The 12,703-nt window shown below is 39.0% G+C and overlaps 1 protein-coding gene across 1 annotated transcript; it reads right to left on the reverse strand.

Moving 5' to 3' along the window:
* Positions 1-12,092: 12,092 nt before the first annotated feature.
* On the reverse strand, positions 12,093-12,647 carry LOC120084856. Its single transcript, XM_039040670.1, has one exon. It carries the CDS (start codon positions 12,645-12,647, stop codon positions 12,093-12,095), a length of 555 nt encoding a protein of 184 aa, XP_038896598.1.
* Positions 12,648-12,703: the final 56 nt, after the last annotated feature.

The following is a 12,703-nucleotide window of genomic DNA, read 5'->3' on the forward strand; positions in this document are numbered from 1 at the left end:
ACGTTTGTCTGGATCGCGGGGAAAGTCCCTAGATTACCTGAATTTCAGCTCATCGGCTTCTATTTATAGAGCTTGGGTCGCCGACACCATTAATTGGACTGTTTTGAGTCTGACGTTGGGTGCGTTAGTCTTTTTTGAACCTCTGCCACCAACGACGTGGTAGGTGAAATGTCAGCATCAACTTTGGATTTTCTCGAGGTAGATGCTTGATGCATTCATTCCACCTACCTTACGTTGATCCCATTAGAATGCATTGTCGCGTAGCCGCAATAATTTAATGGCCGCATTCGCTTAATACTGCAACTCTACATGATGACCGCAATCACTTGACGAGCGCAACTCATATGCGATGGACGCATACAGCTTATTATCATAACATCCATGCGTTGATCGATGTGTTTGCCTTTGCGATTGAGTGTTTCTCCGCATGTCGTCATCTATGTGGTGGTTTGGTTTCCGCGTTTGCGTTCATTTCCTACGTTAGCTACCAAAATAGAACATTGAACGTATAATAACGCAAAATAACGGGTTAGCTGAGATTCAACATGTTGATCGACGCAAACTCTTTTTCTCATGAATTCCTAACATGATTGACGCATATTCTGCCTAACTACCTTCATAATTCTAAGTAAGAGACCTAAGATGACATGAATTTCTGCAAGTCATCAAGAGCTAGGTTAGAATCTAGGCTTGAGAGAGCAAGATTAGATCTACATAAACAAGAGATAGGGAGTTAGAGATAAGCTCTGTTTGTCAACCTGCATCGCATGCACCCTAGAGATAGGTATGATATTATGTGGTCGCTTTATTTGTGTGTGTGTCATTTTGTCATCGCATAAATAAGAATAGAGGCTTATGTGTAGGTCCTATAGACTTATCGCGTATATTGTATGCGTTCTAGCATTAGAAGCCATAACATTCGCATCGAGACATGGTTTACTATTGTATGTGTGTTGCATGATCGCATAGCATGAACGCATCTTAGGAAGTGTTAGTCGAAACCCTTCTCAACCCGATCACCTCATACTCATCGTATCTTTCGTTTTATCAACTCTTTTCGAAACTCCGCCGCATTTGTTTATTTTTATTACCGCAAACAACAAACGAAACAACTATTTGAGTTACTGGTTACCGCAAAGTTTCTTGAAAATTACTACTGCAAAACTGTTTTCCCAAGTCCCTGAGTTTGACCCTGAACTTACCAGGAAACTCAATGGAGTTTATACTTGGATTCTGCTGAGAAAGCTTAATTGCTCAATGCATTTCCATCACCGCATTTCATCCATAATTCCACCTCATAAAATAACGCATCAAGTTTTTGGCTCCGTTGCCGGGGACTTTGTAAATCAGTGTGCTAACGGTGATTTTTCTAATTTCTTTGTAGCTTTCAATCTCTGGCGAATTACGACCCGGAGATTGAGAGAACATTTCAATGCAGACTAAGAGAAAACTTCCAACAACAAGACAGAACACCAAGAATGGCAGAACAACTGGAAGAAAGGGCCGTAAACGCGAACAATATAATGGCCAACCCCTTGCTCAAACGACCGCAAGTTGTGTCATTTGCAGAGACGCTCATTCGATGGAGGAATGTCCAGTTAACCCGCAGTCAGTATGCTTCATAAAGAATAATCCCTATTCCGATACATATAACCGGGTGGAGAAACCACCCAAATTTTGCGTGGAAAAATTAGCAACAAAACTTCCAACCAGTGGCGCAAAAAAGAGGGCCACCCAGATTTTTCCTGCAAAACAATGGTCCAATGCATAGCCAAGTTAGCAGCTCGCAAACACCGCAATCTTCGTCCTTAGAGAGCTTGTTGAAGTAGTACATTGAGAAAAATAAATCAGTGCTTCAGAATCAAGCAACATCCATTCGAATTCTCGAACTTCAGTTGGAACAAATTGTGGGTGAGCTGAAAAATAGACCGCAAGAAGCGTTGCCTAGCTCAACTGAGCTTCCTCGCAATGCTGGGGGTACCAAAAAGGAGAAATGCTTAGCAGTCTTCGTGCTAAGCGATAAAATGATTGCGGAAGTAAGGGAGGAACCCATCGCAACCAACTTGAATGCAGTGACAACAGATGACCCGTTGACTTATAATTCGAAAAAGCCCAAGAAAATGAACCCCGAAGTTGCATCCATTCTCAAGCCTTCAGAACATGAGACAGAAAAAGTCCAACTACCACCAGCTCCACAAAGATTGAGAAAAAAACAAATTATGAAGACAAGATCACAATAGTGGCAATATCACAAAATGCTATGATCCCACAAAAAATGTGCGACCCGGGAATCTTCACGATACCATGCTCCATTGGAGGGGTCTACAGTGGCCAAGCAATATGCGATCTTGGGGTAAGTATAAACGTAATGCCATTATCAATCTTCAAACGATTGAGTATTGGCACACTCACACCCACGACAAAGACTCTTTTACTTGCGGACAGATCCCGAATACTTCCTGAAGGAGAGCTGAAAAATGACGCAATCTCAATTGATAAATTCATCTTGTCGGCAGACTGCCTCATTTTAGATTACAAAGCAAATGAAGATGCGCCCATCATATTGGGACGACCTTTCCTTTCGATCGGTCGCGCTCAAATTGGCGTGCACAAGAGGGAGATCGTAATGAACATTCATAGGAAAAAATCCAGATTAAGGCAGTTAAGAACCCAAAGGACAAAGAAAAGAGGGAAAAGCCACCGTGGACGTGAAAAGACTAGCTTAGAACAAGTAGTCCCTGAGTTACTACATAACTCAAACTCATCAGGGATGCAACTCTTTTGAATATCCTTTTTCTTGCATCAATACTTCATGAATGTTCATCATACTCGTTATTATCTATTATTGCAATCACTTTGTTATTGTTTATCTATCTACACTTTTCTTTATCTGAAAAAAATAAAAAAAATAAAAAATAAATAAATATGCAATTGTGCTAAACGATTGCGGTAAAAGCTTTTGTTTTGTTTAAAATCATTTGAACCTCTCAATGTTTTTCTTGCAACGATCAAGGTGAACGATTGCGGAGACGCTGCACGAAGAAGCAACTTATCTTATTCCGTCACCGCAATCCAAAGAAGATAGATCACCGCAAAGTAGGAATCAACAAACAATGTGGGCGACAACGCAAATTTGGGGGTTGTATTCTTCTTTAACTTTATTCCAAATTCTGCACTATCGAATCGCACTTTAATTTTGAAAGTTTTATCACCGCATCCTCTTTGATTACCGCAATCATTTAACATTGATAAATTTAGTAAGTCGCCACATACTTTCTCTTTGCCAATTATGATTTCAATGATGAAAAACATGCTTATATTTTTTTCATATACACTAGGGTCAGCTTAATTTTAGGATAGTCATCTCATGAAACATTTCTAGAAGTTAGTGGTTTGCTAGCTTTCTTTCAAACTCCCTTTACCAAACTTCCTAAGAATATCGCATGACTTCTTTCAAGACTTTTTTCAATCTTTTGGCAATGGGGACATTGCCGCATTTTAAATTTAAGGGTGAGGTATTTATTTTTCGACCTCACTATTTTTAGCTTTATTTTTTTAAAAAAAATTATTTAAGAATAACAACTCCACTGTCAACGTAATGAGGAAACCCATGTTGATAAGAGTTAAGTTGTGAAGGGCACTTACCCGTAGTTGGATGTCCGCATGACACACGTGGAGGCAAGCCAAAAAGAAAGTAAGTCGCCAGGATTAATGCATAAATAAATGACTGCAACTCCGCTGCCACGTAGGTATGAGTTTAGTTTGAGAAAGAGCGCATTGCTCGTAGTTGGATGTCTGCATGACACACGTGGGGGCAAGCCAAAACGAAGGCAAGACACTTGAATCAGCGCAAGGTCAGAAAAAAATAATAACGTCAAGAAATATGTAAGGATAAAAATCATTTGACACCCTGGTAGAAAAGTTTTCTTTTTGAAATAAATCATGCGATGTCCCGAAATTTAGTAAAGTCCTTTTGAAGGTTAAACTTGCGATCCCTAGGTTTTAGAAATATTTTACGAAGAGACTTGAATAAGAATCAAGGAAATTTTGGTGTATAGAATTTGAATGAAGTATCTTTGAGAAATCTAGGAAAAGAGATTTGCGGTCGACTTTCTAAAGGAAATCTTTAGCTTATGCTTGAGGACAAGCATTGTTTAAATTTGGGGGTGTGATAACGAGTAGAAATACACGTTATTATAGTGCTAAGTTCATAAACAATGCTGGCTTGTGTTGATAAAATATGTTAGATTGCGTCAAAAAAGCATTAAGTTCATAACATTGCGGTCGCATGCGTCCATCGCATAGAAACAATTAACTTTTGTGTTTTTATGCAAAATATGCGTTGACGCAAGGCGAAAAGTACGATCACAAGAAATCAACGGTCGAGCGCAGCATTACTGCAAGGCTTTGCGGTGATTTGTGTTCACAAACATCTGCTCAAGAAGGATTGCCACATAGAGCCGACGCAACTTGATGGGCGCATCTGGGTGAAAGGTATAATTAATCACGATGGGACAAAAAGCTGATGACGGTCGAATCTGAATTAAGTTGACAAGCCACTAACGATAACAAATACACTCAGCTTTTCAGTGGCAAATATTCAGCGCATCAGTCAGAGGATTAAAGCCATCCCATCCGTGCAATCATAAGAGAGAAGCTGCTTTTCACCCTGAAGGCTCTATAAATACCAAAGGCAACCTTCAGAAAAGGAGTTCGGATACTTAGATAATTTTCTCCATAGTTAGAATAGCCTTGTCCATAGTTTTCCTTTTATGGCAGAGCAAAAGAAGAGAAGAGACGCCGGAAGATTGCTCAGGGCAACTCAAGAGAGAGCCCGGAGGCGTAGAAAGCAGAGAGCGGGCCGACTCTCATGAGAGCGAGACTATCTTTTGAACAAGAGTAGAAAAGACATGTAAAAGCCTGGGAAGCAAGAGATTGCTACCAAGCTCTTTATTCTCTTCTTGCATTGTTATTTTGTATTTCAACTTTACATTTATACAATGGAAGTTCTTATTCTATATCTGTTCACTCTCTTAGCACGCATGAGTAGCTAAACTTATCGAATGGGTTAAGAAGAACTAAGCTAACATGACCTAGGATCTTCATCGCATGTGATTATCCTTTTTTATGCTGTGCCCAACACCCCTTTAGAGCTACTCGAGAGAAAATCTAAAGAAAGAACCTAAGACTTGAGAGAGCTAGGTTAGAATCTAGACTCGAAAGAACAAGATTAGATCTGCATAAACAAGAAATTGGGACTTAGAGATAAGCTCTATTTGTCAACCTGCATCGCATGCACTCTAGAGATAGGTATGATCTTATGTGGTCGCCTTATTTGTGTGTGGTCATTTTGTCATCGCATAAATAAGAATAGAGGCTTATATGTAGGTCCTATAGACTTATCACATATATGGCATGCATTCTAGCATTAGAAGCCGTAGCATTCGCATCGAGAGATGGTTTACTATTGTATGTGTGTTGTATGATCGCATAGCATGAATGCATCCTAGGAAGTGTTAGCCGAAACCCTTCTCAACCCGTTCACCACATACTCATCGCATCTTCCATTTTATCAACTCTTTTCGAATCTCCGCCGCATTTGTTTATTTTATTACCGTAAACAATAAACCAAACAACTATTTGAGTTACCAGTTACCGTAAAATTTCTTGAAAATTACCACCGCAAATTGTTTTCCTAAGTCCCTGAGTTTGACCATGGACTTACCAGGAAACTCAGTGGAGTTTATACTTGGATTCCACTGAGAAAACTTGATTGCTCAATGCATTTCATCCATAATTCTACCTCATAAAATAACGCATCAAGGTCATTGGGATGAGAACCAAAATTTATATGTTGGAGGCGAGCTAACAGGAATTGTTGTGCCTATTACCTTGAAGTATAAAGAACTTAAAGCTCACATTTACAGGATTGCAAATGTAAGTTGCTCAGAGTTTGATGTTGTTATGAGAGTTAAATATAAGCTTGACTTTGAAGCCCCTCCACAGTATATATAGAATGATGGTGATGTTTACTTCTTTCTTTGTCGAGACGATTTTTCTACAGTTCAGCTATATGTAACACTAAAATCATACCGCGACGAAAATGTGAATATGAGTGATGATGGTATAGGTGTAGATAGACAATACAAGGCATCATATGAGCTTAACCGAGAAGAGGGTGATTTCCATCGTCTATGAACACTCAACCATCAACATTATCAATACATGACAACATTCGTGCAGTGGACTTGGAAAGAGAAACTCAATGTAACAGACCTGTGCCTGGTAATGAGAGATCAGCAGGCTTGAATTTTATGAATTGTGGTCCTTCAGAAGAGTGTGATTCTTTCGTGCTCGATAATGAATGATCAGTAGGATTAAATTCTATGGACTGTGGTCCTTCAGAGGTGCATAGACCTACAGTGGCTGTTATTGAGAGATCAACAGGATTGAATTCCATGTCTTCATATCGTAGAAGGAAATTGATTATGCCTGGCAACTTTTCATCCGAGACCGATATTGAAGTTGGTCAAATTTTTTTTAGTAAGAGTGATTTAAAAATGAGATTGTCTATTTTGTGCATAAACAATAATTTTGAATATAAGGTAAGGAAGTCAACTAAGTATTTGTTTATTGTTAAATGTATAGAGGATAATTGTAAGTGGAGCCTTCGTGCAGTTAAAATTCCAGGGTGTGACATATTTAAGATCACGAAGTATATGCGGTTGCACACATATTCTATTGGAATTTTAAATCATGACCATAGACAAACAACGGCTACGGTAGTTTGTGAACTAATCAAAGACAAGTTTACAGGCATAGGACATGTTTATAAACCTCGTCACATCGTCGAGGATATGAGGAAAAAGTACGACGTAAACATAAGTTACAATAAGGCGTGGCGTGAAAGGGAAACCGCTTATGCTCTCGCCAGGGGTACTCCATAAGAGTCGTACTCTGTTTTACATGCATATGGTGAAGCGTTAAAGATGGAGAATCCAGATACAAGGTTTGAAATCGAACTTGAAAATGATGTTCATTTCAAGTACATGTTTATGGCATTAGAACCTTGTATTAGAGGTTTTTCAAGTTGTCGGCCTGTGATAATTGTTGATGGATCGCATCTGAAAGGAAAATACGTTGGTCAGCATCTCCATGGATGGCAACAATCAAGTTTACCCACTAGCATATGCCATAGTGGACAATGAAACTGATCGAGCTTGGAAGTGGTTTATGTTGAACTTGAAGTGTGCCATTGGAGAACCCCCTAATTTGGTGTTTGTGTCCGATTGAGTGGTATCTATTGGCAATGCCATTCGTGTAGTTTTTCCCACAACATTTCATGGATTGTGCATCTACCACCTAGAAAATAATATTCTTTCCAACTTTAAGAACAACACGATTGTTGGGATGTTCAAGGATGCAGCAAGGGCATTTCGCATGTCAGAGTTCTAGTGTGACCAACTACGTACTTTCCGAAATGGTGTAGTATCGAAATATTTGGAGGATATTGGTCTTGAAAGGTGGACGCGTGTTTACCAAACAGAATGAAGATACGATAACATGACGTCCAATAGTGCAGATTGTTTCAATTCATTGACCAAAGAATATCGACAGCTGCTTATAATGTGCTTGTTGGAACACATTCGAGGCCTCATCCAGTCATGGTTTTATGAACGGAGAAATTATTGAGCATCTCGAACGACGTCACACTCGAACTACTGTGAAAACCGATTAGAAACTGAGTGTGACAAAGGCAGACGATATCGAGTTGAGCCGATTGATTGTTATAGGATCCGTGTGCGGGACAATCGATTGGATGGTATTGTGAACCTCCATACGAAGGAATGCACATGCAAGGAATTTGACTCACTCGGTATCCCATGCTTGCATGCGATTGTGACTACGCGAGAATGAAACATCCCCATCCATGGTTTATGCAGTCCATTCTATAGCGTTGACTCCTTCATGGCTGCTTATGCAGAGCCTGTAAATCCACTTGGTCATATATCTAAATGGAAGAGACCTCTGGGATATGTGGAAAAGCATATTGCACCTCCTAGAAGAGTAGTACAGGTCGGACGACGAAGAGTACAAAGAATACCATTAAGAGGAGAACAATGCAAACAAATAAAATGTGGTAGGTGTGGAAACTACGGGCATAATCGACAAAACTGCAGTGAACTGCTGACATCCGGGCGACCTATTGATTCTAATACAAATTATTCAAATGTTGGTCGATTGTAATTGTCTATGTGCCACTTGTCTTTGTAATTGTCTATGTGCCACTTGTCTTTGTAATTGTCTATGTGCCACTTGTCTTTGTAATTGTCTATGTGCCACTTGTTTATGTAATTGTCTATGTGCCACTTGTCTATTCACGAATCCTCAAAACTGTAACATTCTATGTGCTACTTTAATCCTCAAAACTGTAATTTTCTATGTGTCACTTGTCTATTCACAAATCTCTTCAAATATTAATTAAATTGTTGGCTATTCGTGAATCATTTGGGAAATGTCTCGCTCTCGCTAATCTCGCCATCGCTAATCTTGCTATCACTTGTAATCCCTTTTAAAATGTCTCGCTTATAAGTTTGATTACTAGAGTTTGTCTATTCATGAATCTCTTCAGATATCTCGCTCTCCCTTTTGTAAGTGTAATTAAATTGTTGTCTATTTGTGAACCATTCTAGAAACGTCTCGCTCTCGCATATCTCGCTCTCGCCCATCTCGCTCTCACTAATCTCGCTCTCACCCATCTCGCTTTTGCTCATCTCGCTCTCCCTTTTATAAGTGTAATTAATGATCGTGTAGTAGTTGGTAAGCGATCGTGTTGTAATCTGTAAGCGTAAAAAATTAAGAATTTAAAATTTAAAATAAATATTTTTTAAAAAAATTAAGAATTTAAAATTTAAAATAAATATTTTTGAAAGTTAGTTGACTTAAATTATAATTTTCATGTTTAAACTTTAGAGCCTAAAATAGATTTTTTAAAAAGAAGTTTCCGAATCAAAATTAAGCGATCGTGTTGTAATCTGTAAGAGATCGTGTTGTAATCTGTAAGCGATCGTGTTGTAATCTGTACGCGATCGTGTAATAAATTAAAGCGATCGTGTAGGGGTTTGTAAGCGATCATGGAGTATTTTGTAAGCCCATCTTGTGTATCTCGCTCTCCCTTTTATAAGTGTAATTAATGATTATCATTTACTTCTTCTAAGTGATCGTGTTGTAATCTGTAAGCGATCGTGTTGTAATCTGTAAGCAATTGTGGAGTATTTTGTAATCCCATCTCGCGTATCTCAATCTCGCGTATCTCGCTCTCCCTTTTATAAGTGTAATTAATGATTATCATTTACTTCTTCTAAGTGATTGTGTAGCGGGGCCCTGTGATCGTGTAGTAGTTGGTAAGTGATCGTGTTGTAATCTGTAAGCGATCGTATAATTCAGTTCTCCCTTTTATAAGTTTAATTTAAATGTAATCTGTAATTTTTACTAACATGTCTCGCTTATCTCGCTTTCCCTTTTATAAGTTTAATTTAACTTGTTGGCTATTCATGAATAAATATTTTATATTCATGGTAGTTTTACATTAACAATTTAAATAACATGTTAGTAAAATTACACCAATAATATACATAATATACATAATATACCTGTACGTCAATAATATGGAGTCTTCGTCCACAATTGATATTGCAATTGCATCCTATAGTCAGTCATCTTATCCTAAGTTATTACATATGGGGCACTACCAATCACTAAATGTTCTAAGAATTTTACAACAAATATTCCATAATCTAACGACCCGTGCTGTGTATTCATAGAGGTTGGTCGGGATATCTTCCAATGAGACGTTTCGATGTCCGGCTTCCAACGTTTCAAATCACAGTAGTGAAGAAGCGATGGTAGGGTGTAAGTCAATGGTTCAAGCAAAGACTCCAACTTCTTCTTCGATGTCATGGACGATAGTGAATAAAATACGAACAACCGGCCTCTATTAAGATCGAATGCTATCAACATCCAATGCTGATCAATGTTTGTTGCCGTGTATACGAAGTCCACATCTGGCCACTTGACATCAAATTTACCCATGACATAATCCGGTAACGTCTCATCCACCCATGCTATAGCAACATCCAAGGTTGACTTGTTCTTAATATGTTTGTAGACCTCATCTCGAGAATTTAGGTGACTCTACACAACGAAAAGAACATTAAAACACATAATAGTCAACCAACGTATTCCTATTCAAAAGTGTAGTAAATGGTTACCGTTATTCCAATTGGTAGGATGGTGAAGCGAGCCATACACATGTCTGGTTGCCTATAGAATTTATCTTTCATGAACTCAAATAGGATATTTAGAGTCTGCATCAAGAACAAGATATACTTTAGGAGAGGGTTTATAACTGTATGTACTTGGTAAAAAGGACAAGGATCGTAAACTTACGTCACACTCAACCCATGAACTTGGTTCAGTCAACTCCTGGAAAAAGGTTTTGGAGAATGGTCGAACTGCATTTTCTCGAACCTCGTTGTCCGTATTCTTATCGGCAATCCAGTTCATCATTTCCTTCAATATAGCCACTGGAACCTCATGCTCCAAGGAGTATTGGATTGTCGCTTTAAACTGTATCGTAGGTACCTCAGGGAGAGAGGGTACTTAATATTTGGACGACCCAAAGGAAGTTGAACCTTAATTTCCTTCTCTTTTGTTATTTTCTTTTTTGGTTCAACGGGAGGTGTGTACTTATCAACGACCTTCCTCTTACTTGTTATTTTTCTACTCTCGACCATAACCTACAAAAATATAACAAAATGCTAAACATGTTGAATAACAAATATGATGAAAGAAATTTTTGAATCACATAATGATCATACCTGTAAATCGAGATGTAGGGTGTTAGAGAAGGTCGTGATATCAAGCTATACAGATGAATTGAGAGGTAGAGGTGAGATCGGTGACTTAGGTGGAGGTGGGGTAGGTGACTTAGGTGGAGGTGGTATAGGTGACTTAGGTGGAGGCGGGGTAGGTGACCTATGTACAGTGGGATGGGGGACATAGTGGCATCATGGCCTGTCTGTGGAGTAGGATACCTCGTCGCTTCAAACACTGTGGAACTTTTCATAGATTGTAATAGAGACAAAATAGTTGACAATTGTACTTTCATGTCTCTCGTGTCCGTCTCTAGGTTCGATACACGGGCATCCAAGCTCGATATTGAGCTGTCAATGCGCCGTAGGTACACATATACACCAGGATCAACATTGCCTCCCTCCTTATGGCCTGAAACCTCCGGGACAGAACACTCCTTCTCAGGCTCAGGACGTACGTCACCCACCAGCACATCATGAAACATATCCTTACTAGGGGTGTAAGTAGGCTGATGGATGTTTTGGTCCCCATTAAATTTGTCATCCCTCACTCCACCTTCTGAATTACCCTACTGTTCACCTTCCCCACCTTCTGAACTATTATTATCTGAACTACTGCCACTATTTGAACTACTAGAGCTCCCTGAACTCTCGGTGTCAGAGTGTGCTTGTCTTACGACCCGTCTATCAATTGGGGTGTCCTAAAACTCCTTCTCAGCATCAGACATGACAAGACCCTTTTTGACTTTTGTCTGCATTAAGGAACCCAGTAAGATGGTTAGTGTACATTTAACTATCGAATAAACATACTGCGGCTAATAGATTACACTTACATTTTGAGACTAAAAAATGTCTCTCTCGAGTGCTTTGAATGGCACCGAGTGGGAGCATGACCACCGTAATATACGAGGAATGGCTACCTTGCTCTTTCGAGTGACAATATTCCTGCTATTGACGAAAGGATCTCGTACGTCCACACCTAAATCCAAACAACTCAAATTTATAACTATGTTAATGTTAAACCAAAGATAAAGTTAAGTTAAGGAACATCTACCTGGAATGCTTGGGGAAATCCACGGAGTGAGTACTTCACAATATAATTTTTATTTTCCCTCACCCTCTCCTTGTATAAACCAACCTTGTCGTTAAGTGTGGTCTTCAAGGCGTCGAGTGTCCTCTGCCAAATAATTGTACCCCAATCAAGATTGTTGTAGTAGTCTATATCTTCAAATCATCAAATAGAATACGATCTACAACATTCTTTTGCTTGTTTTTATCCATCATTGCAACCTCTATGTAATATACTACGGTAATTTTCACAGCATCGTCGTCATTTTCAAATGCCAATTTTTTGTATTCTTCTTCAAGCAAATTCAAGTGGAATGCGTCTGAGGTCGATCGATTACAAAAGTACCTCGTAAAAAGTTCTTGTGAGGACTCCTCACTCCGTCTAACTCGCGTATGAGACCGCCATAAACCAGTGATCAATAAAAAGTCGTCATTCGAAAATGTGATGATCTTTCCTCTGACAAAGAAACTAATTGAGTCAATTCCTGGCTTCTTCAGTTCTCTCAATAACATATGGTGGATTAGTGGGTTGTTGAATACAAGTTCAATGTCTAGAAAGGGACCAAAAACTGTTTTCTTGAACATCTCTAACTGCCTTCCGGTAAGCTTCTGCTTTACAATCTTGTTGGCATTGGCTACGTGGGCCAGGCAAGTTACTTGCCCGGAAAACCTATCAACTTCATGAATTTTCAAAGATTTTGACATCTGAAATTACTCTTGCATTGTATGAATATTCAATTTATCAGTTAACAAGTTCGTAC

Source organism: Benincasa hispida, chromosome 9 (genome assembly GCF_009727055.1).
Source record: "Benincasa hispida cultivar B227 chromosome 9, ASM972705v1, whole genome shotgun sequence".
NCBI classification, from domain to species: Eukaryota; Viridiplantae; Streptophyta; class Magnoliopsida; order Cucurbitales; family Cucurbitaceae; genus Benincasa; species Benincasa hispida.